This window comes from Rattus rattus, chromosome 5 (assembly GCF_011064425.1).
Source record: "Rattus rattus isolate New Zealand chromosome 5, Rrattus_CSIRO_v1, whole genome shotgun sequence".
Classification (NCBI taxonomy): Eukaryota; Metazoa; Chordata; class Mammalia; order Rodentia; family Muridae; genus Rattus; species Rattus rattus.
The window spans coordinates 8,701,358-8,725,365 of record NC_046158.1 but is presented as its reverse complement, the minus strand read 5'-3'; the positions used below and the strand labels follow the sequence as shown (position 1 = coordinate 8,725,365).

At 52.4% G+C, this 24,008-nt stretch overlaps 1 protein-coding gene across 2 annotated transcripts in view; it reads left to right on the top strand.

The window, feature by feature from the left end:
• Positions 1 to 24,008, top strand: part of Col5a1 (collagen type V alpha 1 chain) — a 150,466-nt gene that overhangs the window by 53,808 nt on the left and 72,650 nt on the right. For both annotated transcript variants that reach the window (XM_032902980.1, XM_032902979.1), the window contains exons 5-14: positions 8,811 to 8,942; positions 9,826 to 9,957; positions 10,406 to 10,645; positions 11,370 to 11,549; positions 12,097 to 12,153; positions 17,239 to 17,280; positions 17,491 to 17,553; positions 19,290 to 19,364; positions 20,907 to 20,999; positions 23,028 to 23,084. In XM_032902980.1, the coding sequence (XP_032758871.1) occupies positions 8,811 to 8,942; positions 9,826 to 9,957; positions 10,406 to 10,645; positions 11,370 to 11,549; positions 12,097 to 12,153; positions 17,239 to 17,280; positions 17,491 to 17,553; positions 19,290 to 19,364; positions 20,907 to 20,999; positions 23,028 to 23,084 (1,071 nt within the window). The remainder of the gene's footprint in view (positions 1 to 8,810; positions 8,943 to 9,825; positions 9,958 to 10,405; positions 10,646 to 11,369; positions 11,550 to 12,096; positions 12,154 to 17,238; positions 17,281 to 17,490; positions 17,554 to 19,289; positions 19,365 to 20,906; positions 21,000 to 23,027; positions 23,085 to 24,008) is intronic.

Sequence of the window (24,008 nt, the reverse complement as noted above, 5' to 3'; positions counted from 1 at the left end):
TTTCCTTAATTCTGTGAACACAGCTCAGCCCACTGTCCACAGCCATACTGAGATCATGAAGCAGTGTTCTTAGGTCTCCTTCCCCTGCCTTGGTTTCCATCCCGTGTAGCCCATAAGCAATACTATCAATGCAGGATTTTGAAAGTGACTGGTGAGGCCCCTGAAAGCCAGGGCACATGACCTGTCTACAGGAAACTTCTGAGGGCAACATACAGCAGGGAAAGGGCCTCACAGCTCTGCTCTGGGCCTGTGGAGGAACACGCTGGCCTGCTGACTGGGCGTGCCCTGAACCTATGGGTACCTGGCATGTGGCGGTGTGGCCTGGCTCTGCAGTCCCTCACTGCTGTTGGAAACATGTCATGCTCAGCTCCAGTTGAGGAAGTTGGGCTGAGTCGTTCCCTGGCAACCGCCGAGGCCAGTCCTCTTTCCATCCTCACGGATAGGAAGTGTGGCCTGATGTGGTTTGGGAAAGTGCCTAAGATCACACGGTGCCATTCAGCTGGGAAGCCAGGGGAGCTGGGCAGTGGTGTTCTCTGGTGCCACCGTCCTCCTCCTGTGACAGCAATCAAGGAAGTCCTGGGAACGAGGCCAGGCCACAGGTGCCCAGGTGTGGTTTCAGGTGGGAGATGGAGAGGTCTACCCTCACCAGCTCTGGGCATGGTTCTGGGGATGGCTAATGGCCAGGGAGTGTGGCAGTCGGGACTCAAGATTCACTTGGCCAGTACACTTGTGGGGCACCTCTCCTGCAGCCCGGAACAAGAAGGGCTTATTTTCTCAACTTATTAGCACATGTCCCTTTGTAGGCGTGAGGTAGTCTGGGTAAAATTTGATGGTGAAATCTACAAGTCAAGCAGAGACCTGTGGGGATCCCTGCAGAGCACCTTTGGGAGAGGGCCTGGCGTAACTGTCTTAGTGTGGGGGCTGGTGTACCTCAGGGAGGAGAAAGAATGGAAAGGAAGTGGGGCACAGAGAGGCTCCTGTTACCAACGGGTGCGTTGCAAACCTCTGTACTGTGTGTGAGTTCACTGCATAGCCGCTGGGGTTGTCTCCAACAAAAGCTTTGCAATTTCCTCGGCCCAATGCAGCTTGGCTAAAACCTCATTATCGGCAGAGGCAAAACTGACTCACTCAGCAAAATGCTCTGGGCTCCATGAGCATCAAGGACAGCATGATCTCAACTGCGTCCAAACGGAGATGGGCCTGTCCTCTGTGGAAAAACGGACGGCTCACTCGATGCTGCCAATATGGTTGCCTGGTCAGCACAGCACAGGGAACAACAGTAATGTCCAACAGGCAGGGGGGGGGGGGGCAGAAGCTTGAAGAGGCTCAGTAGGGCTCAGAAGGGGGAAGGGCGGGTATAGGCTGTCATGAGAGTTGAAGGTGGCTTTCAAACGCTGGCACCTTCTCCTCAGGTGATTTAGGGCTGCCAGTTCCGGGATGTGACATTTGAAATTAAACAGAGTGATGTCTGGACTTGGCCTGGGTCCTGTGGGTAGAAGAGGAGTGGGTTGGCCTGCTACCGACCCTTATCAGCCTGGACGGGTGACTCAGCAGTGAGAGGGTGTCCTCTGTGGGGTATGCGCCTCTCCATGTGAGCAGCTCTAGGAAGCTGGGGTGCAGGAAACCTCCTTGCTAGGTGGCCTGTGACAGTGGCCTCATCTCTCTGTGTTCACACATCTGTGTCATGTGGAAGACGAATGATGAAAGAAGCCATTCATCCTCTCACTTGGAAGTGTGAGGATAGAGTAGGGGCAGGCCTGGAGAAAAACGTCCCCTTTGCTGAGACACTGAGTGGCCTAGAGAGAGTTGGTGGACCTTGCATGAGGCAGGCGCAGCCAAGGTTCTCTGTTCCTTGTTGTGAGCTCATGTGGGGATGGAGAGGGTCTCAGCTCAGCGCGCAAGGACCTATGAACTACAGTTGAGGGGGTAGTGTCCTGGACAATCAGGTGTCACCTTAGTGCTCTCTGAGGGCCAGCTGCTTGCTCTATAGCAGGATCCTCCTATGACATGCACATGTCATGCCATACGCATGTACACATGAGGGTATGTGCTACAGCTAACATACAGACTCATGATGTTATGTTCATGCATGAAGTCTATGTTCATACCTACGAACACACCAGGTTACTTCAGATCTTGCTACTAGACCAGCAGACCTATGAGTGCAGCAGGGGTGGGGTGAAGAGGGTGGGGCTGATGGGGGTGGGGCTGATGGGGTGGAGGTAAAGGGGTTGGGGTGACGATGGGGTTGAGGATGATGGGGCATGGGGTGAGGATGGGGTGTTTGGGGGAGGCCTTGTGGTAGAGCTGGGGAAACAGTCCCTGTGCAGGCTTCTGAGCTGGAGACTTCTCCCTGGCAGGGCAGGAGGGCTGGGCTGGTATGTTACACTGTGCCACCCGACTAGTGCATGACCTCTGCTTTTAGGGCAGGGTCATGCTCATGGAGAAGGGGGTAGTGGGAGGATTTTGTATCAGGATGGAAGTAGGGGAAGGAACAAGTCTGAGAAGCTGGGGGTTATGTCGGTTAGCCCTGCCATCTGTGTGCATGCGTGCGTGCGTTTGTGTGTGTGTGCGCGCGTGTGTGTGCATGCTGAGGACACTTAGCAATAAGATGTGACATTAAATGAGCCCCAGTGAGAGGTTGGATGACCAATGACTCTATGCAGAGGGGGAGAGCCTGGTTCTCTACAGAGGGCCTATGGCCCAATTCCAAAACTCAGCCAATTGTTCATGGGAACCTGCAGCCGGAACCCACCTCTGGGAGAGCAGCTGGCACTGACATCCTTACAGCAGCCCAGTGCCTTCAGGTGCTGCCCTGAGCAGTAATAACTTACTGCCTATGCCAGGAAGCCAGGAGTGTCCTGGACTGCAGGCCTGCGACCTCGCAGTGTGTGTGTGTGTGTGTGTGTGTGTGTGTGTGTGTGTGTGTGTGTGTGTAAGATTTATTTATTTTATTTTATATGCATGGATGATTCTTTTTGCCTGCGTATGTATGTGCACTTTGTGTCCACGGAGTCCAGAAGAGGAGGATTTTCTGAACTGGAGTTACAGGTGTTTGTGAGCCACCATGTGGTAGAAATCGAATCTAGATCCTCTGTGAAAGCCGTATGCTCTCTTAGGGGCTGAGCCATCTCTCTAGCCTTGGGCTTGATTTTAACAAGCAGTTTGTATCCACGTGGGCCTTCTAGGGTTCTGCTGCCAAGCCACAGTGGTGGCTTCCAGAAAGCTTGCTGAGGCTGCATCGGTGTGAATAGGGCTGCCCTAGGGGGCTGAGCCTCTGACAAGGGTCCTCGTAGCTTCCTACAGAACTGGCAGGTCCTCAGGGGAGCAGGGCCGCTGGGGACATCCTATAAGGTCTCAAGAGTATTGTGCACAGCTGCACCCTGCTGGGGCTCCCTGCAGTGGACCCCAAACTATCACTTGTTCCTGGCCCAGAGAGAGGCCAGGTGTATCAGATCCACTGCAGAAGTATTCCTGAGCTCCCGAGAGGTGTAGAGGAGCACTCTGGGATGCCTTTGAAGTTGCAGGGGCAGAACTTGTCCTATCCACCTCTACCCCAGCCTCTTGAGACCCACCACTTCAGAGACTTCTAGAGTCTTTGGACATGGATTTCTGGAAAGGACACCTGTATTCTTGGATACAAGACTGCTGCCTGCCCTTATCCATTGTAGATCTATCTATCTATCTATCTATCTATCTATCTATCTATCTATCTATCTATCTATCTATCTATCTACCTACCTACCTACCTACCTACCTACCTACCTACCTACCTACCTACCTATCTGAGACAGGTTCTGTAGTTCAGGCTGGCCTCTAATTTCCTATATAGTCAAGGATAACCTTGAACTTCTGGTCTTCTTTCTAGTATCTCTCTAGTGCTGAGATGTAAGGTACCATGCCTTAGTTATATAGTGCTGGGGATTGAACCCAGAGCCTTTGTGCTTGTTAGACAAGCATTCTACTAACAAGCCATCATTCCACTCTTACCAGGTTAGCAATGGTTCCAGGGACTTGGGAGGGCCTTAGCACAGTGCTCTGCATTCTGCATTGTACTCCAACAGGGCTACTCTGCACCCCCACCCCCAGAACCCTCTTAGGTCTTGTTGTCATCTGATATCTACTCCAAGAAGTTGGTTGAAAAATTGGCCCCAGCTCCAATCTGACGCCATGTGGTAGCTCCCACTCAGAGATAGCCCGGGATTGAGGTAGGGCCTTCTCAGAGCCTAGTCTGGGTTTTCAGCCTTCCTCTTGGCCTAGCTTCTCCTTCCATTTCTCACAGGTCTGAAAGGGGTCTGTCATGGTGTCATGGCACCATTATCCTGTCCTCCCACCCCCACACTGTGGCACATACAACTGGGGTGCAGAAACAGGTATGGAGTAGAGCTCCTGTCTTACCATCTTGTACTCCTGCCCTACCAAGAACTCCTTGTCCTTGGTAGTCTTGCTGGGCACTGGGCATTCAAGGTCCTTCTCCCCTCTCCTCTCATGCAGTGAAGAAGAGCTGGATGGGCTGGAGACACCCTAGGCCAGGACAGGTATAGCGTTAACTGTGCTCTGTGTAGGACTTGGGATGGATGGGTTGGGAAAGCAAGGCCTCTTTGATCAGTCATTGGCCTCCCCTGGTCCTTTTATGACAGTCACCAGGCAGACCTCAGGAAGAGCTGTCCGCCCCCCGTTTTCCATAGAGGTCAGGAGTTGGGATCTAGTCTGCTGCAGTGATACTGGGAGGAGAGGACCACGTGTAGGCCACACTGGAGACTACCCTACACAGCCATGCAGACAGACTCAGGCTTGCTGGAGGATACTCTGAATTCCTTGATCCTTACATGGGGTTTTCAAACTCCAAATGGGGCCAGGGTGTGGGAGTTCAGGGAGAGTAGCCTTCGATGTATCCCGAGTGTGATTTCCCATCTGCCAGTGACCACTCCAGCTTTAACCCAATTCTAGACCTGTTTCATCTTGAGGATAGAAGCTGGGGATGGTGAAGGGTCCTAGATCACAAGTCACCCACACCCTCCTTCTTAGGTCCTAGAAAGCCACCGTGGGTTCACATTTAGTGACTAGAGGTGACGTACCCACCCATTCTTGCCATGGCTGAGTAGATAGGAGGCCACATCTAGACCTCCTGCCCCTCCAACCTCCAGATTAGCCTGGGGTCCAGCTCAGAAAAGTTCACACTCTACCCAGTGAAAAGCAGGGATAAAGGGCTTCCTGGATTGTGCAAGAAGGTCACTCCCCCACCCCCAAGCACAGCAGAACTGTGGGTACAGGACCAGAGGTAGTCCTAGGGTCTGGGCAGAAATAGGGTACCAATGGACGCTCAATGACTATGTGGTCTTGGGATGTTGTCAGGAAGGCACAAGGCAAATCTGTGGTGCTGACAGAATGTGGGCACCATTGTGGGGCTGTTCTGTGTCAGAACTGCATCTGCTGTGTATGCCACAGTGGCCTGGACTTAGGAGGTGCATGATAGCTCTTGAATGGACAGGATAATGGACGGACACATGGATGGACAGATGGATGGATGGACGGGTGGATGGATGGATAAAAGGAGAGGTGAATATATGAATGGTATGCATGAATGGATGGAAGGCATTCATGGTCGGATGGATGAATGGATGAACAGATGAACTACATGAATGGATGGATGGATGGATGGATGGACGGACGGACGGACGGAAGGATGGGTGAGGAGATCAGTGAGGAAGAGCTGGGGGTATCACTCATGGCAATCACAGGAATGTGCCTAATATTTCCGTCCTGTTTCAGGTGCTCACTATTTACTGTTGAGTCCCTCTGAGCCCCTCCTTCTGGCCCTGTGGCTTTGCTACTGATCTCCGTGGTCTGATCCTTGACCCTATTTCAAAAGCATCTGATTCTCTCTGTTCTCCAATCTACCCAAGTCCCCTCCTGGCCCCGCCCCCTGCAATCCTACTGTCTGTCCCCTGAGGGCGTTTCTCTTGCCCTCACCTTTTCGCTGATCCCCAGGTTTGTTATTGGACACCTTGGTTACGCCAGTTTGCCTGGAGGACCACGGCCTCCCCAGCATCAAGTGAAGTGGATATTGTTTATTTTGTGTCCAGTTTTCACAGAGAGAAAGCAAATCTCAAACAGGCTCCAGGCCACACAGCCAAAGAATGGCAGAGCTGGCTAGTTTTCCACACCTGACTGCCTACGTGTGGAGTACTCTCTGTCCCTGTGCCACCGAAAGTTGGGGTTCCTGCATGTTCTGGTCTCCCTTCCAGCTCTGAACTAGTGGTAGAGGTAGTCCTTGAAACCTGCTTTGGTAGGAACTCCAGGGTCCCCTTATCAGGGTCTTCAGAGAGGAGAGCAATCACTGAAATGAGCTGGGAGCCCCCTCCTTCCACACTTTGTGTGATTTGTCCTGGCCTCAGGGACCCAGCCCTGCAGATCCACCAGGGCTGCAGAGCCCAGCTAGAGAGGCAAAGATTCCATTGAGCATACAGCCCATGCAGAGGCCTTGGAAACTGGGGAGGTAGCAATTCTGCCTGGGATGAAGAGAACGCCCAAAATAAACCTGAGAGACTCTGCTGTCTTCCAGACGGCACGCAGGCCCTGTCCCTGCAGCTTACTGCTGGAAAGTTCCAGACTAAGCCCTGTCCTTCACCAGAATATATTACATATTCGATTCCAGTACAGTGTAGCATATTCCAGTATAGTGTTTGATGGTAGCACCCTGTGGTGGCATGGACTCTGAGCACAGAGAAATCAACACCTGGCCCAGCCCTGGGTCACCTCTGTTTGCTGTACTATTTCCAATGTGGCCTTCAGAGTGCTAGAATGTTCTGGTACTTTCTCCCCTGGCCCACTGGGAGGAAATCACTGGACTGGCCTTGCCTCACCTGCTTCTGCACACGGAGTCTTACTTTCCTTGGCCACTGAATGGGGGTTGATAGGCATACTGCAAGGGCCACGTGGGAGGCCATGAGCAGCTCCTTCACCCTGTGCTCAGTAAGGGGAAACATTCTCAGTCCTGGTCACTGTCATAGTAAAGTCTGATGGGCTGGAGGACCCAGCTCCTGTCTCAAGCCAGCTCTTGCCCTTGCGGGAGGGCGTGTGCATATTGTGCTCACGGTCTCCGCAGCCTCTTTGTCCTACATTTCCTGCATGCCTCCATAAGGAAAGCAATTCACTCAATCGAAAAGCATGCTTCCCTGAGCTCAGCTGCTCCCTGAGCAGGTGTCTCTTGACCAGCTGCAAAGTTCCAGGTTCAGCTTTGTGGGGTCATCTGGGCTACGACTCATACCTGTGGCCTTCATCATTGTATTCTGATTATCTGTCATCTTTGGATGGACACATGGCGCTACCTCTCTGGGGCTATTGACAGTACGGCTGTGTGTGTGTGTATGAATGTATGTATATGAGTGTGTGTATGTATATATATATATATATATATATGTGTGTGTGTGTGTGTGTGTGCATATGTGCATGTGTGCTTATGTATGTGTCTGTATGTGTGCACATGTGTGTATTGGCCTGAGTTCCCCTTTTCACCTTTAGGGGTGAAATGACTTGGGGACATTTGTTCCAGTGTTCATTCTGGTTTCCAAGTTTGGAACTCTTGGGTCATATGGTAATTCCATGTTTAAGTCAATAAAAAAGCAAGCATTGTATCTTAAAAAAATACTGCTCAGTACTGGAGGCTAGTGGCGACAGGGACATGCCCTCCTGAATCTAGGGTAGATTCATTTACGTTTGGTAACTGCAGTAACTGTGAGCACCGAGCTAGCAAGTGTGCAAGGGGTGTTTGGTAGATGAATGGATGCACTGGGATGATGGATGGATGGGTGGGTGGATGAATAGATGGATGGATGGATGGATGGATGGGGATGGATGGATGGATGGATGGATGGGTGGATGGATGGATGGATGGATGGATGGATGGATGGATGGATGGATGGATGGATGGATGGATGGATGGATGGATGGATGGATGGATGGATGGATGGATGGATGGATGGATGGATGGATGGATGGATGGATGGATGGATGGATGGATGGATGGATGGATGGATGAGTGGATGGATGGATGGATGGGTGGGTGGTGGGTGGGTGAGCAGATGGATGGATGGATGGGTGGGTGGATGGATGGATGGGTGGGTGGATGGATGGATGGATGGATGGGTGGGTGGATGGATGGATGGATGGGTGGATGGATGGATGGATGGATGGATGGGTAGATGGATGGGTGGGTGGGTGGATAGATGGATGGGTGGTGGACGGATGGATGGATGGATGGGTAGATGGGTGGATGGAATGATAATTGAGTGAATTGTTGGGTAGGATAGATAAGTAGATGGATGGGTGGGTTAGTGGCTGGCTGGTTGGCTGCTGGCTTGATGCAAAGGTAGATAAATGAATGGATGGGCAAAAGCAAGGTTTATTAATAAGAGTATATGAACAGATAGGTGTGTGGACACATGGATGGATGGATGGTGAGTGGATGGGTAGGTGATGGATGGATGAGGATGAATGAAAAGGTAAGTGGATGGATGGGTGGGAAGGAGAATAATGGATGGTTAGATACTGGATGAGTGGAGAGGTAGGTAAGTGGTGGGAGGATAAATGGATGGGGAGATGAATGGGTTAGCCCTGGGTGGGCCAGCCTAGCTGAAGAAGCTCTTCAGAGCAGCATCTGCTGGGAAGAAGTGTGTCCCTGAGGATAGCTCCTCTCAAGGTCTCTTCTGGGCTTCTCTCTTGCCCAAGACATCAGGTGGGGCCCCCTGGGTTCCCAGATCCCCATGAGTGTCTGAGCTGTTTGCTCAGGGCCTTTTATCTTTTTGCAGGGTGACATCCAACAGTTGCTCTTCGTCTCTGACCACCGAGCTGCCTATGATTACTGTGAGCACTACAGCCCCGACTGTGACACGGCGGTCCCTGACACACCTCAGTCACAGGACCCTAACCCAGATGAATATGTGAGTCATCTCTGGCTGGGTTCATGGTGGCAGCACAGGCTGAACCCCAGGATGGTACAGGGTTAGCAGGAGTTAAAGGAAGCCACAGGACCAAGTTTTCAGCAAACTGCAGGGGAAGCAGTGTTTGACGTCTGATCCACTTTACCACAGAGGATGTACCTCCCTCCAACCCCTGCCCCAAACACACACACACCTTGATCAAGTCTCTCACGGGAGTGTCACCAACTGCGTCCCTTAGCCCTCCACGCACATCCTTAGATGAATGCAGACAGATGTCCTTTGCCCTCAGGCTGTGGCCTCAGTTGCTCTTTAGAGCTTGGTCTGTTCCCTCATGGGCACCTGAAATTTTATAGTAGGGCATGCCCGGCCCTGTGTATAGTGACCCTGACTTCAAGAGTAGCAGTAACTCTGAAGGGCGGCCATATCTGTCCTCTTTGTCTTCCCTATTTTCCCACAATGCTGGGTCACTCTCCTCATCCCTGTGTCCTCCTCCAGCTCCCAGCAGGTCCCTGGTTTGTATTTGAGGACAGAGTGCCTGCTAGTGACTGTGAGCCCCTCTCACGGGGAACCCAGTGAGTTTTGGGGCTAAAGGTCAGCTTTACTGGTCCGAGTGTGATTTCTCTGGGTCCAATGTAACTGCTTTTAGGGCTCAGCTTTTGCTGGCCTCTCTCAGGAACGTGGGAGTCATCCATCTGCATACTAGGCTTCTGGGACTTGTTCAGCTTCTCAGGGAGAGGCTGAGGGAAGAGCCATGTCTGAGGACCCCTGGGACTTGACGGTGCCTTATGGCATCTGCTTTCCCACCCAAGTGGGGCAAGGCGTTTGACAGGCAGCTCTGGTAATACATTCGTTTCCTTCTCCATGTGGGCACCGTTGACTTCAGTATCCAGAAGGAGAGGGTGAGACCTATTACTATGAGTACCCATATTATGAAGACCCTGAAGACCCGGGAAAGGAGCCCGCCCCCTCGCAGAAGCCAGTGGAAGCCGCCAGAGAAACCACGGAGGTTCCTGAGGTCTGATCTGGACTGGGCTGGGCTAGGGAGTTTCCTGGTCTCTCCAGGCCTCTGAGTTAAGAGGCAGAGGCTATGGACATTGTAGCACATGCCTATAATTGTATCCCTTGGGAGGCTGAAGTAGGATATACACAAGTCCTAGGCCAGCCTGCGCTATAGGGTGAGAGGCTACCCCTTCCCCAAACACACATGGAAGCTTAATCTGTGGTTGGACAGTTCCTGGTGTGTCACGAGGTGTTCCTCCATCAGTTCATGGCACTCTTGGTACCCGGTGCACACACGATATCCGCCTCCCTCATTTTCTCTGCCTCCCAGGAATCGAGGGCCTTGGCTGAACTCCATGCCCACACTTTGCTCTCACTCTTGTACTAGAAGGATGCTGGCATGGGTTCTTGGGAAATCCTGGATCCAGATACCCTGACTGCCTCTTTCTACTCTCTGCCCACAGGAGCAGACCCAGCTCCCATCCGAAGCCCCTACAGTGCCTGAGACCAGTGATACGGCTGGCAAGGAGGACAATCCAGGGATCGGGGACTATGACTATGTACCCACTGACGACTACTACACTGTATCCCCATATGAAGACTTCGGCTATGGCGAGGGTGTGGAGAACCCTGACCAGCCCACCAACCCTGACTCAGGGGCCGAGATCCCCACCAGCACCAGCGTTACCTCCAATTCCTCCAATGTAATTGCTCTCCTCCTGTTTGTGTTGCTCTAGGGGCACGGGGGGAGACAGGGCAAAGGCTGTGTGGCTCTGGGTCACGGCCGAGCACCGACCTCCTTGGGTGGCCTTCCTTGTGCACACCCCACACCCTGGCTCCTAAGTTCTCTGTAGCAGGGTTGAGTGTGCTTTAGAAGCCATTGGCTTTTCTGAGTTTATTTCAGTTCCCCCTGCAAAATGGGTAGATTATCTCTGTGGGCTCTGAGTTCTTGCTCTCAGGGTAGCTCAGATAACACTGTAGGTTTGCATGCAGGAGTTCTGCCCATGAACATCACTGGTGGTTACCCGTGTTACCACAGTAAATCTCATGGAGTACCGTGTTCTACACTGCTAGAAAGAACCTCAGTTTCCAGTGTGCAAACTCTAATCAGCTACTGAACGCAGACCTCCCTAAGGATCGAGCCAGCTCCGAGGGACACTGCAACTCCTTCCTGCCCTGGCTTGTTATGGTGTCTTGGGTAGTCAGGGAACCTTCCCCATGGTGGCTGAGAGGTGTGCAGAGAGGCTGTGGGGGCCACAGGTCTTCCTTCCCTCATGGAATCCCTCATGGGCTTTAGTGTTAGATGCTCTGTAGTGGGGCCAGAGGATGCTACATGCAGGAAGTGCTGAGTTCAGTGCCTGCCAGGCAGAACCTGCGTGTGACCGGCCTCCCTGAGTGACCCTGCCACTTCTCTTCCTTAATCTGCAGCCAACTCCATCTCCAGAGGAAGGGAAGGATGACCTGGGAGGTGAGTTCACCGAGGAGACCATCAAGAATCTAGATGAAAACTACTATGACCCGTACTTTGACCCGGACTCCGACTCCAATGTCTCTCCATCGGAGATAGGGCCAGGCATGCCGGCTAACCAGGACACCATCTATGAGGGGGTAAGAGACGCAGCTTCTCTCTGCATCTCAGGGCGTCTAGGTGGTGGGAAAAGGCCAGCACTTCTGGAAGTCAGAGGGTGACTGAGGGAGGCAAGAGTGACATGGGATGCCATGTATTTTAATTAATAATTGATTAATTAACAAATTAATTAATTAGAGGCATGATCTCACTATGTAGTCCTGGCTATCCAGAAACTCTCTATGTAGGCTAGACTGGCCTTATACGCACAGAGATCCATGTGCCTCTGCCTCCCGGGTCCTGGGATTAAAGGCATGCACCACCATGCCTGGCTGAGCTTTATTCTTTAAAGTAGCCTCTCGGACTTCCATTATGGTCGTCTCTGCCTTGTTGCCTGACTGTGCTGGGGTATACAGGGTTGGGGTGGGCGGTCTATTCCAGTTTGCTCTCCTCCTTCCAGTCCTGAGGAGAGGTGCCTAGCTGCAGGGAGCACCCTGGTTTTGCACAAATTTTGTGTCATGTGGATTTTCTGTTTCCTTTCTGTCTCCCATTTTTTCTCTGGAATCTTAACACTATCACCAAACCCAGATTGGAGGACCCCGAGGTGAAAAAGGGCAAAAGGGAGAGCCAGCCATCATTGAGCCGGTAAGGATTCCTTCTGTTGGTGGTGGTGGTGGTGGTGGTGGTGGAGGAGGAGGAGGTGTGTGTATTTGTGTCTGTCTGTCTGAGTTCTGGTATCCTCTGCTTAGCTCATGATGGTTTGTAGGGTGTGATCAGATTGTGGGTCCCACCGTCTGCCTACCTGGCTCTACAAGAATTCACAGTCATGTATTCTTTACATCACAGGCTCTTGGGAGAGGCTCTGGGGCTCTGGGAAAATCCTAGAGTTTAGCCAAGGTGATAGATCACAGGTGTTTGTACTGGTAGAGAAGGCAGAGAGTCAGAGCACCTCTGCAAAGATTTCCTCAGAAGAAGGGACACAGACCGTGAGAGGAAGGCTGGGCCCAGGGCTGGGTAGGAACTCCTAGTGTAGGTGGCAGGCAGGGGGACAGCTAAGGACTTCACCTCTCTGTGCCCTTTATGCCGCCATTTGAGTCTATTTGCTGTAACCACTGAAACAGGGAAGACCTTGAAGCCATGCCAAGGGGATGCACGAAGCTTTGAGGTAGCATTCCCTTTTGAGTCAAGCCGCATGCCATTAGGCAGTGGAGTCCTGGGTAAGTCAGACAAGGGCCTGTAGGGAATGTGTGATTGTGCAATCCATGGCCCTCCTGGGTCAGAGTTTTGTGGGAGCCTGGCCCTGGGTAGGGCATCCTTGTCCAGCTAGGTGCTGCAGCCTGCTTGGGTCTCAGAACCGTTGAGGTCAGGGCCTTGGCCCCAGAGAACAAAAAGCTATGTGATTGGCTGGGCTGGGCTTGGTAGACATGGGAATATGGACTCAGAATTGGCTTTGCCCAGAGGAGCTGACCACTGAGGTCATCCACCCTAGCATCCTGTGAGTACCCAAGGGAGGAAGGACTTGTCCTACATCATGGCCATTGCGCCGATGAACAGCTGTTAGCTGCACTGCCAGGATTGGCTGCTGGGGCTGAGTTTATAACGTGACTTTGGGGCTTCCTAGGAGAGAGAACCAGCCTCACAGGCCCCCACCCTCCTGCAGGGTAGGAGCCTTGCTTGGCAGTGCTTAGTAGGCCAGTGGGCCAGGGCAAGCTCCCCGGCTTGACCTCTCCTGGCCAAAGGGAGCCTTGGATGGAAGCCTTTTTCTGGTTCCAAGGGCTCTGCCTGCTACTTGTGCCCCTGGCTCCCCTGGCTCCCCCTGGCAGTGAGCCTGAGGACACAAATCCTCATCTCAGATCCCTGTGGGTCCACAGAAGAGAATCCTTACCCGAGGCTACAGAATGAGGGCACACATCGGGGCATGGACTGCACACTGCAAAGGCTTCAGAGCATGACATTAGCCCAACCTGGAGGCTTTTTGCTCAACCCCATGAGAAATTTCAACTCAAGTTCATGTTCATGGGAGGAGGAAAGTCCTGAAGAAAAGCGTGTTAAGGGATTGGAGCAGACTCATCCCCTGGAACATATCTGGGGCTTTTCTCTTCCACACCAGAGAAGGGTGCAGCACAGATGGCTTCCCTGCTATGCTGGACCTCCTTAGAGCACCACCTCAACTGGGCTTGCCCCCAGGTGGATTTGGGCATCATGAGGAAAGGGGCCTCTTTCCTGAGTCAGGGCAGTGAGATTCTGGAGAAGTGAGGCACCTGAGCAGGCTCAGTGGGCGTCAGCGTTGGTCCCCAGTTTCAGAAGAGCTTGGGTTGTACCTTTGAATAAAGCTTACTTAAGCTTATTGTGTGTGGAGTTGGCACCCCAGTTCTGGGAGCAGGGAGTTCCACTAAAGGGCTGCCCTGAAGGGGGCTGTGGGTGAGGGTGGGCCAGAGACAGCACTGAGAACGTAGAGGTGGTCTGCCAGACACCCATCTCTTCTCTGGGAACAGCACAAGCCATCTGGAAGCAGTTACAGAAGGGCCCACCCCCATCTGATGCTTGCTTCTTCCCGGCTTCCTCAGAGTGTCCACAGGGCCTTTGGTGAGTCCCCATGGAGAAAAATATAAACATTTGGAATTGTCAACCTGGAGAATCGCCAGATGTCTTTACAGTCTTAGCCATACATAAACAGATGGAGGCCCCGGGGACTGGTGGTGCATACCCTGCCCTATGCTGGGGTGGCTGCTATCCCCTGTTCACCACATCTGTCCCACAGAATGGATTTACAGCAACTGCTGGGCACGGGGTCGGTTCATCCCTGCATCCAGGAGGACCTGGAAGGCCTTTCTCATTGAGGTTCAACTCCTCTAAGTTGTCAGCAAGACAAGGGGTTCCTCCAAAGGACAGATCTGGCTTGGCTGAGATGAGGCAGAGTTAGCAATGCCCTTGGCATCAGCCCACACTAGGGTCAGGGACCACTAAGTCCTGATTTGATACCTCTTACCTGTTGGACCCCAAGCCATTCCTGGTTTATCTTTTTTTTTTTTTTTTTTTTTTTTTTGAGACCGTGTTTCAAGTATCCCAGGCTGGCCTTGTATGTGGTTGAGGATGAGTTTGAACTCCTGCTTCTTATTCCTTCCTCTTCTGAGTCCTGGGATTATGGACCATACCCAGCAACTACAGTTCAAACCCAGGGCTTTGAGTATGCTAGGCAATCCCTACCATGCAAGCCTCGTCCCCAGACTCTGGCATTGCTTTTAGTTCTGCTTAGCAGATGGATGGACCACCATTAAGGTTGGGAGCTGCAAATGACAGCACACACCTGTGATACCAGGGAGGCTGAGGCAGAAGGATCTGAGCTCTGGGATAGCCTTGCCTACTGGGATAGCCTAGGCTACAGAGTGAAAAGTAAACAACCACCTTCAGTATATATTTAAAGTAATAAAACGGCACGGCTTTGTATTTTAATGTGTGTGTGTGTGTGTGTGTGTGTGTGTGTGTGTGTGTGTGTATTTTGGTATGTGTAGTGCATGCCTATAGATCCTGTGGATGTATGTACATATAGGCAGAGGCCTGAGATAAATGTCGATTGGCTTTCTCAACAGCTCTGCGCTTTATTTCCTAAAGATAATAATAATAATAATAATAATAATAATAATAATAATAATAATAATAATAATAATATGTTGTAAGTGTCTGCTGTATATGTGCAGGTGCCCTCAGCATCCTGAAGAGGGCTCCCCTAGAATTAGGATGGTTGTGAGCTTGGCAACTGGCTAGACTGCCGGGAGAGCGAGTCCCTGGGTTCCACCGATCTCCAGTTACAGGTACACACCACCATGCCTGGCTCTTAGTTTTATTTATTATTATTATTATTATTATTATTATTATTATTATTATTATTATTATTTTGGATACTGGGGATCTAGACTCAGGTTCTCATGCTCATGTACTTTATTGACTGAGCCATCTCTGCAGCCTTCGGGCAGGACACTTTGACATTCCTGAAGTATACACAGTAAAGAGCTCAGTCTGTCACCCGGTGTCACGGCCTCTCTTGGTGTGAATGCGGGGCAGCATGTGCGTGTCTGTGTCAGGAGTTAAGGAGGGTAGCTGAGTTCGCCTCAGACAGGCCACCAGTGAGTGCAGCCCTGTAAGCCACAGAGGCTGCCTCCTGTAGTTCTGAGCCCAGATCGGCTGATGAGGTACAGGGTAGGGATAGCATGGCCTCGGAAGGCCATGGGACCAAGGCTGGTTCCTTTCTATTCTGACCTGGGGTGATCCAGGACTGGCCTCCTGTGAGATCCAGCAATGCTGCCCCCCACTCTGCAGAACAACAGTGTGTGTATCTGGAAAGACAGCTGCTGTCTCCTGGGCCCTGCCAGTGGTTCCCCTTAATCTCCCTTCTCCACTTCTGAGTCCTCCCAGCTGCCTGTCAGAGGAAATGGGAAGTGGGAAGATGAGCTGCTTGGATGAGTTCTCTGTGTACATCGCACGCACAAATATTTCTCCTCAGCGCATCTGTGTAAACATGGCGCACGGCTTCCCAGAGACCAGGAGACCTCATAGGCAGTGTGGATAAGGCTTCTGTGTGTGGGGGCTCAGCTGCACCCCACCCCCTACTCATTCGCCATGGTGACCAGCCTTCCAGGGCTTCACACCTACACTTGAGTAGCTCTTTTCACTTGTCAAGACCAAGCCCAAGTTTGTCAAGAGAGTTGTGTGCTTTCAAAGACATATATCTGAGGCATTCTGCCATCCACTATCCCAGGAGAAGAGCCATTCCTCGGTTCCTTTGGCTGGGAGACTAGAAAGGGACCTGGCCCAGGGCCAAGACCTCCAGTCATTCACTCCATTATTCCTGCAGTCTTGGGAGCAAATAGGGAGACGCTACACCTGTCTCACATGTGGCTACCCTCACACATGCAAGTGTCCCGACAGGGTCGGGCAGCCATCTACCCAAAGCCTGTTGCAGACTCTTGGGTACCAGCCTTGCAGGCCTCTTGTGCTGATTTGACCCCTCCCCTTGTGCCCCAAGTGCAGATCCTCTCTCCTAAAGTGTATGTGGGACTCAGAACATTGACAATGTTCTGGGTGGGTGGTGGTAGGGAGACCAGGAGAAATCTGGGGTACGTTTTGAAAGAGGACATCCAGAAATACAGATCCCAGAGCAGAGAAGCTCTCCTTTCAAGCCAGTAGACAATAGGAGGCTTTGTTCTCCTTTGGGGTTGGACGCAGCAAGGGCTAGTGGCAGGATGAGGGCCCAGGAGTGATGGGAAGAAGATGGTTGTGGGTTAGGTGATCTCAGCAGGGTGCTGGGCATGGAGGAGGGGCTGAGTGTTCTGCTGGCTGGGGCAGGAGGCCGGGCTACCCTCAGCCCTCCCAGCCTTTTCCCTTAGCCTTCATTGGTCCACTTGGATGCCTGGGCCTGGGGTCCATTCTGCCCCTCGGGAAGCCGGATACTCTTCAGGTAGATGGGAAAGAGGAGTTGTGTTTGGGGTCTATTCTCTCATTCTGGCAAGTTGTGCTTTTGTCAAAGTTGTGTTTGAGGGGAGCCTGTGGACCCCTGATCACTGGCTGGAGTCCACAATGACTTGGAATGCACAGAGAGTAGTCAGAGTGCACCCCCGGCACAGGGAGCCCTAGCAGGACTGACCCGGCTTCTTGACTGCCTGTTGTTAACCCAGTTTGGAAGCTGGGTTGGGCCCCTGATCTCAGATGTTCCCTTTCTCTTCCTCTCTGCAGGGAATGCTGATAGAGGGGCCCCCTGGTCCTGAAGGCCCTGCCGTGAGTGTCTGGTTTTGTTACCCTCTGACCTGTGGGAAGAACTGTGGGGGCAATCTCTGGGGTAGAAAGTTAGATGCTGCTCCCTTTTGCTGGTACCGGGGCCTAGTATTTCCCGCCTCCACCCCCTTCTGTTCTCACATAACTAGAAGAGAAGGTCTTTGCCCTGGGGCCATGTCTGAAACTCTGTCTTGACTTTATTTTTAATTCCAGGGTCTTCCAGGACCTCCAGGAACTACGGGTCCTACTGGCCAAATGGGTGACCCTGGAGAAAGGGTAAGAGGCCGGTTCAGTTCCAAGACCATATACCCTGGGGGGAGTCTGTGTCTTCTTGCTCCTGCCTGTAGGCTATCTGCCCCCCCCCACCCTTTCCTCCCTGCTCTGCCTCCTGCATTGTCTTTCAATGTAGAAATGATAGTAAGAACAACTGCTCCTTCCTCCAATTGCCCCTCTCCCCAGGGCCATCCCATGTCACCCTCTCAGATCTTTATGGGCTTGACTGTCACCTGGCCCTGTGCCAGGATCATAAGGACCAACCTGGGTCCAGAGGCAGCCAGCAGTCAACCCTGAGCCCTCAGCAGTGGCTCTACGCTGCGTCAGTGGCCCCAAGTGTCATTTTAAGTGACAGCTTGGGTGCTTCCTCTGAGCCTCTCAGGAACAGCTACTGACCTAGAACCTGCATTTGTTCCCACACTAGGCCTTCTTACTAGAACTCAAGCCACTGGCTGGGGAGGTTCGTTCTGGGGGGAATGTAAGCCACGCCATGGGGCCATGAGCTTCTTCTGATACTTGGTGGTGGGTTCGTCCACTGAAGCTTGTGGGTTTCTGAACCCCTCCCTCCCTCCCTCCCTCCCTTCCCCCTCCCTCCTTTCCCCTCCCTTTCTTTTTCCCTTTTTGCTGGCTCATCTAATGAATAGCATCATTAAAAACAGGCAGCCAAGTTGTAGATGATGGCATACGTATGAGTGGTAAGGACCGGCATTTGTCCCTGATTCTTGGACCAACACAGTAAGGTGTCCAAGTGGGAAATGAAAAGGCAGATTGTGGTGTGGTCACCTGGTAGGGTGTTCTGCTGGCTAGGGCAGCAGTTGGGATACCGTGATGGTTTGGGCAGTTCTGGGTAAGTGGTAAGGTCAGGTGCCTGTAGACACAGAGAGGCCTGAAAAGGGTTCTGGATGTCAGTCGCAGAGAATGACCAATCTCATGGGAAGGACAGAAGGAGCAGGACGTGGAACGAGAGGTGAAAAGCCAGCTTTGTGGGCAGCACCGTAAGTTAGACACTTACAGGGCGGGACCAAAACCTTTCTGTGAACCACCTAGGCTGTAAAAGGGGCTCATTTTGCAAGGCTGGATGACTCCTGAGAAAGAAGAAGAGCAGACAGGGCCAGGCAGGGAGACCACCTGCCACACTGTTCTTGGCAGCCCAGGGTACCCTCACTGGCCAAAGACTCTTTCTGGCCTGGCCTCCAAACTTGCCACTCACGATCAATGGAAGTTGTAAGGGTGGGTGTCCCTGCAAGCTGGATTCTGTTTGGGAGTCTGTGTTCCTGCTCAGGTTGGCTTTGTGCTCTAGGGGTGGTCCTTCCTTCTCTTCACACCTATCTCTGGGTCTGTCCCATCGAGTGGGTGCTCTATCCTGTCCTCTAGACCCTGACCATGTGCAGAGCTGAGGACTGGATGAGGGATGAGGGCCTTTCTCACTCAGCCAGGAGAGCTTGTGGAAGGATGGGAGCTGGCCTCCGCCTTTCTCAATCCTCCAACTGGACACAACCACCCGCCTTTCCTCTCTGCACTTCCTACATCTAACTCAGCTCCCTCACCCTCCATCCCCACAGCCCCATAGCATGTTGCTCCTTTCTAGAACATTCTAATGTTTCCAGAACATTCCATGCCATGGAGTCTTATGTTGCTGTGTGCTTGCCTAGCCTGTTTTCTGACCTCTCATTCTCACACTGCTCCTTGGCTCTGTCCCTTTGTCTCTCTGACCAGTTTTATTTCCTCCCTGCCTGCAGGGTCCCCCTGGGCGCCCAGGTCTTCCTGGGGCTGATGGCTTGCCTGGTCCCCCCGGGACCATGCTCATGCTGCCGGTGAGTATCTTTAACTGGGATGAGGGGTCACAGTGGGTGGGTCAGGATCTGCGGAGTCCCAGGAATAGGGTTTGGGTGGAGTATTTGCAGCTGCTACAGGCCTTACAACCCCTTCTGTCACTGGTACCAGGAGGAGAGAGGAAAATCCCACTCTCTAGGTGAGGCTCCTGGGGAAGCCTGCTGCAATTCTTTGTGACAATAGCTAGACTCCCGTCTCCCAAAAGAATCAACCAATGATTGTGGGTGGGAGAGAAACAGGGATGTCGTTGGAAGCTATCAGTGTGGTCAGATAACATCTTCTAGAGTCTGCTTTCCACTGGAGTTAATCCAAGGCTCACAGTCTCTGAGTCTGTGATAAGAGTAGAATGGTTCCTCAGGCCGTTCATTCAGAGATGAAGGACTTGGAGCTCAGAGAGTGGTTGAAGGTCAGCCTGGTCCCAGGATTCCAAATCTAGAAGTTTCTTACACATCTATGTCCTGGTAGTCAGGACCCAACCACTGCTGTGGCACTGGGGTGTCTGCGGTGACAGGAGACCATGAAGGGAGGTATATACTCTGGGCTCCTGCTTATCCTCTGGAGAACAGCTGGGGCCTTTGCAGAGGTGCCCTCAAGATGGAGGGTTCGAGGTAGGTCAGGCCCAGCAAACAAACTTGAGTAAGTGAAGGAGTTAGAAGCAGGCAGAGCTGGACCAGCTCCTCAGCCACCTTGATCTAAACTATTTTCCTTCACCTTCTTCTCCCTTACTGTGCCTGAGTACCATGTCCTCAGGACTGTGTCCTCAGCACTGTGCCCTCATCACTGTGCCCTCAGCACTGTGCCCTCATCACTGTGCCCTCAGCACTGTGCTCTCAGCACTGTGCCCTCATCGCTGTACCCTCATCACTGTGCTCTTAGCACTGTGCTCTCATCACTGTGCTCTTAGCACTGTGCTCTCATCACTGTACTCTCAGCACTGTGCCCACCAGCACTGTGCCCTCAGCACTGTGCCCTCAGCACTGTGTCCTCAGCACTCTGCCCTCAGGACTACGTTATCAGCACCATTCTTTCAGTACAGTGATCTTGGGACAGCTGGTATGGAGGAGGACAGGAAGTTCCTCTCTCCAAGGGCAGATGCTAAAGAACACGATATTTGGAACTAACATTCCCTTGCTAAGGTCTCAGAGCAAGAGCGCCAACTGCATTTTACCCCCAAGATACCTGTTGCACTGAGGGAGATATAACATGGAACCAGGGTGTCCCCTGCGGGTCCCTCAGACCCAGCCCAGTTTCTTTGGCCCTTGGCCTCTTTGCAGTGATGAGGATCTGTAGTTCATCAGGGTGCAAATCAGTGGAGGTTCAAAGTCCTTGTGGGCACAGCAGGTTTCAGGTGTCCAAGGCAAAGGCTGACAGGAGGGGCTGTGACATGTGGACAAAGGTCCTGTGCACACAGGTTCTGGGATTAAGAGTCTCTGCTTTATTTAAGGCCCATGAGACCCACCTTGCACTGGGGTCAGAGTGGGTGCCATGTTCTATCTCTGGTGACTTTCCACCTTCTCCTGCAGTTCCGTTTTGGAGGTGGTGGTGACGCCGGTTCTAAGGGCCCCATGGTCTCTGCCCAGGAATCCCAGGCACAGGCTATCCTCCAGCAAGCCAGGGTAAGTAATGTGGACCCCTGGGAACCCGTGTGATAAGAGCTTGTCCCTGGTGGCTGTAGGGACTGAATGATTGTCTCACAGTTTGCCTGGTCAGGAACCTAGGGAAGGTTGGGTCCTCCATGTCCAGCTGGAGAATGCGGGGAACTTATGGAGAGTTTTCAGGGGTATCTGTCCACAGTTAGGGGTAAGAGGCATCTGGGCCTCTGTAGCTTCTCTGGCCTAGCAAACCCCTCTTCTGCCCTCTGTGCCAGGCCCTGCACTTGGGGCTGGCCACGGGGAAAGGAACTGCTCAGGGATCCAGGAGGGGGTGCCAATTGGTTGATTCAGGCTCTTAGGGTTCGAGTTGGGATTGAGTGCAATGCCACACCCTAGGAGAGAGGTCCCAGATCCAGGGTCCCTCACTCTGGCCCCAGAATCTTTCATGGACCCCCAAGGCTCTTGCACTCGGTCCAGGATCTCTCACAGTGCTATCTCAGGGTCACTTGGTCTGGGTTAAGGGTTCCCTCCTTCCCGGGTGAACACATCTGCAGATGACATCATTAGAGAATGTGCCTCCAGACTGCTAGTTGCCAGTGACTGGCCTGATGCTGCCACTTCCTGTGGGGTGGGCAGGTGGGTGAAGCGTAGAGAAAGCCAACATAGACTCCTTGTTTGGGAAATATTGGTGCCACTCTGAGAAGACATCAATGGCCTGGGTAATTGAAGGGCAGTCTCAGTACTGAGCAGGTGCCATGGGACAGGGAAGCCAATGATAAAGCCAGAGTTGGATGAGGCTCCGTGTGTGCGATGAGGTTTGCAGGCCTGTGACTTCCAGGCCAGCCTCTTAATCTGTGTGCACTTTAATAGAAGCCAACCGAGAGAAGGGCTTTATGGTTTTTATAAAAAGATGTATTCTTTTTCCGTGAGTGAGTGTTTGCCTGAAGTGTGTCCCTAGTGCCCACAGAGGCCAGGAGAGGGCATCCGGTCACTTGGGACTGAGTTACAGATGGTCGTGAGCCACCATGTGGGTGCTGGGAATTGAACTTGGGACTTCTAGAAAATGTGCTCTTAACCCCCGAGTCATCTCTCCAGTCCTGAGTTTTTTTATTTTATTTTATTTCATTTTGTTTCCTGGAATATTTTTAATTTTATTTATTTTATTATTCTGCATGTATTGGTATATTTACACATGTGCATGCCTGTGTGGGGAGGCCTGAGGTGAATGTCGAGTATTTTCCTCTGTCAGTCTCTAGCTTTATTTTGAGACAGCGTCTCTCATCAAACCTGGAGCTCCCTGATTTGGCTGGGTTGGCTGGCCAGGAAGCGTCAGGAATCTGTCTGTTTTTACCTACCCAGGACTGAGGGTAGAGACAGATGCTGGAACATCTGGCTTTTTACACGTGTACTGGGAATCCTAACTCAGTTCTCAGGTTTGCGTGGCAAGCAGTTTACCAGCTGAGCCATCTCCAGCCCCCAGAGCATTTTTAAAGGCAAAATAGTCTTCCAAAATTAACATGGCGCTGTGGTGGGGGTTGTAACCCTGCCATAGAGCAGCTCTTTGGGAAGACAAGTTGAACCACACCAAGTAGGAGGATGGTCAGTGCATGACTGAGAGAGCCCAGGCCCCACAGGCCCTCCCATGTACCGTCCACACCTCTCTTGCTGTTGGAGAGAACTTTGTGCCTCTTCCAGAAGTGAAGTAAAGAATCCACAAGGAAAGTATAGGCCTCAGCTCACCTCAGGAAGGGAGAGCCTATTTCAGATTTGGTACAGGGTGGTCCACCTCTCCAACAGGGCTAAAAGGAAAGGCTTTAGGGACCCTGCCCACAGTGGGTCAGCAGGTAGCACTAACTTCTACCTCTGTGTCCTGCTTCCCTGTGGAGATGCTGAGAGCCCAGAATTGGGTCAGCGAGACCTTCTCTGTGAAAGTCTAGTCTTTTCTGTCCTGGGCTTCTTTTCCTCGTGATCACGTCTCATAGAACAGGGGCCAGGAAACCAGGACAGGGCCAGGCAGAGTCCTTTTCTGACTTCCTCCTCTTTTCTTTACAGTTGGCACTAAGGGGACCAGCTGGTCCAATGGGGCTCACCGGGAGACCTGGCCCCATGGTGAGTGATTGGCAGGGCTGGGGCCAGTTGGTGGAGCCAGCGCAGACAGGTGGCCTCTTGGAGCTGTTCTATCCCTTTGTGGGAGCATGTGTCAGGGGGGTGGCTGTGTTCAAGGTCACCTGAACTTTTGGGGGATTCCTGGGAAATAGTCTTCAGTTTAAGTATGATGGGGAGATGGGGATGCTCCCTCCCCATGTCTGCATTTGAACTCCAAACTCTTCCTGTGAAGGACAGGCTCTAGGCTCCTCCCACTCTCCTCTATCACTGGGAACACAGCAGGTAGGGGGACTGCTGTATTAGAGGCCTGGAGCCGTCCCCAGAGACAGCCCTTACACCTATGCTGGCTGCACTTTTGACTTATGAGGACTCAGCCTCTGTCTTTTGGGGTCTTCTTCCTTAAAGTTCTGTCCCGGTGTCAGAGGTGACCCCGGGGCTGGGAACAGCACTGGGCTTGCAGTCTTAACTCTGTCAGGCTTAGGTGTCTCCGCTCAGCTTTCCTCTGAGGCCTCACAGTATAGCAGGGACGTTATGTAGTCAGGAACCCTTGGCTGTCATCCAAGTGTCAAATACGTGCTGTGGGCACTGGGAGTACGACCCTACATGGACATAGCCACCTCCCCTTCCTCCAGAGCTGAGGACCGAACCCAGCGCCTTGAGCTTGCTAGGCAAATGCCGTGTCACTGAGCTAAATCCCCAAACCCTAAGGACACAGGATTCCTATGCCATTGGGCCCCTAGCTGACTTTGACATAGGCTACCTCCCACCCCCAGGTCTGGTCTCAGTCCCCTACACCCAGGAGGTGAAGCCAGTCTCCCAGGAGATCTTAACTTGAACTGGCCCATAGGTGGTGCACTGTGTTCCAAGTTAAGGACGGTCATAACCCATGGGCCAGCTTGTCCTGCAGGAGAGAAACCTCTTAAGACC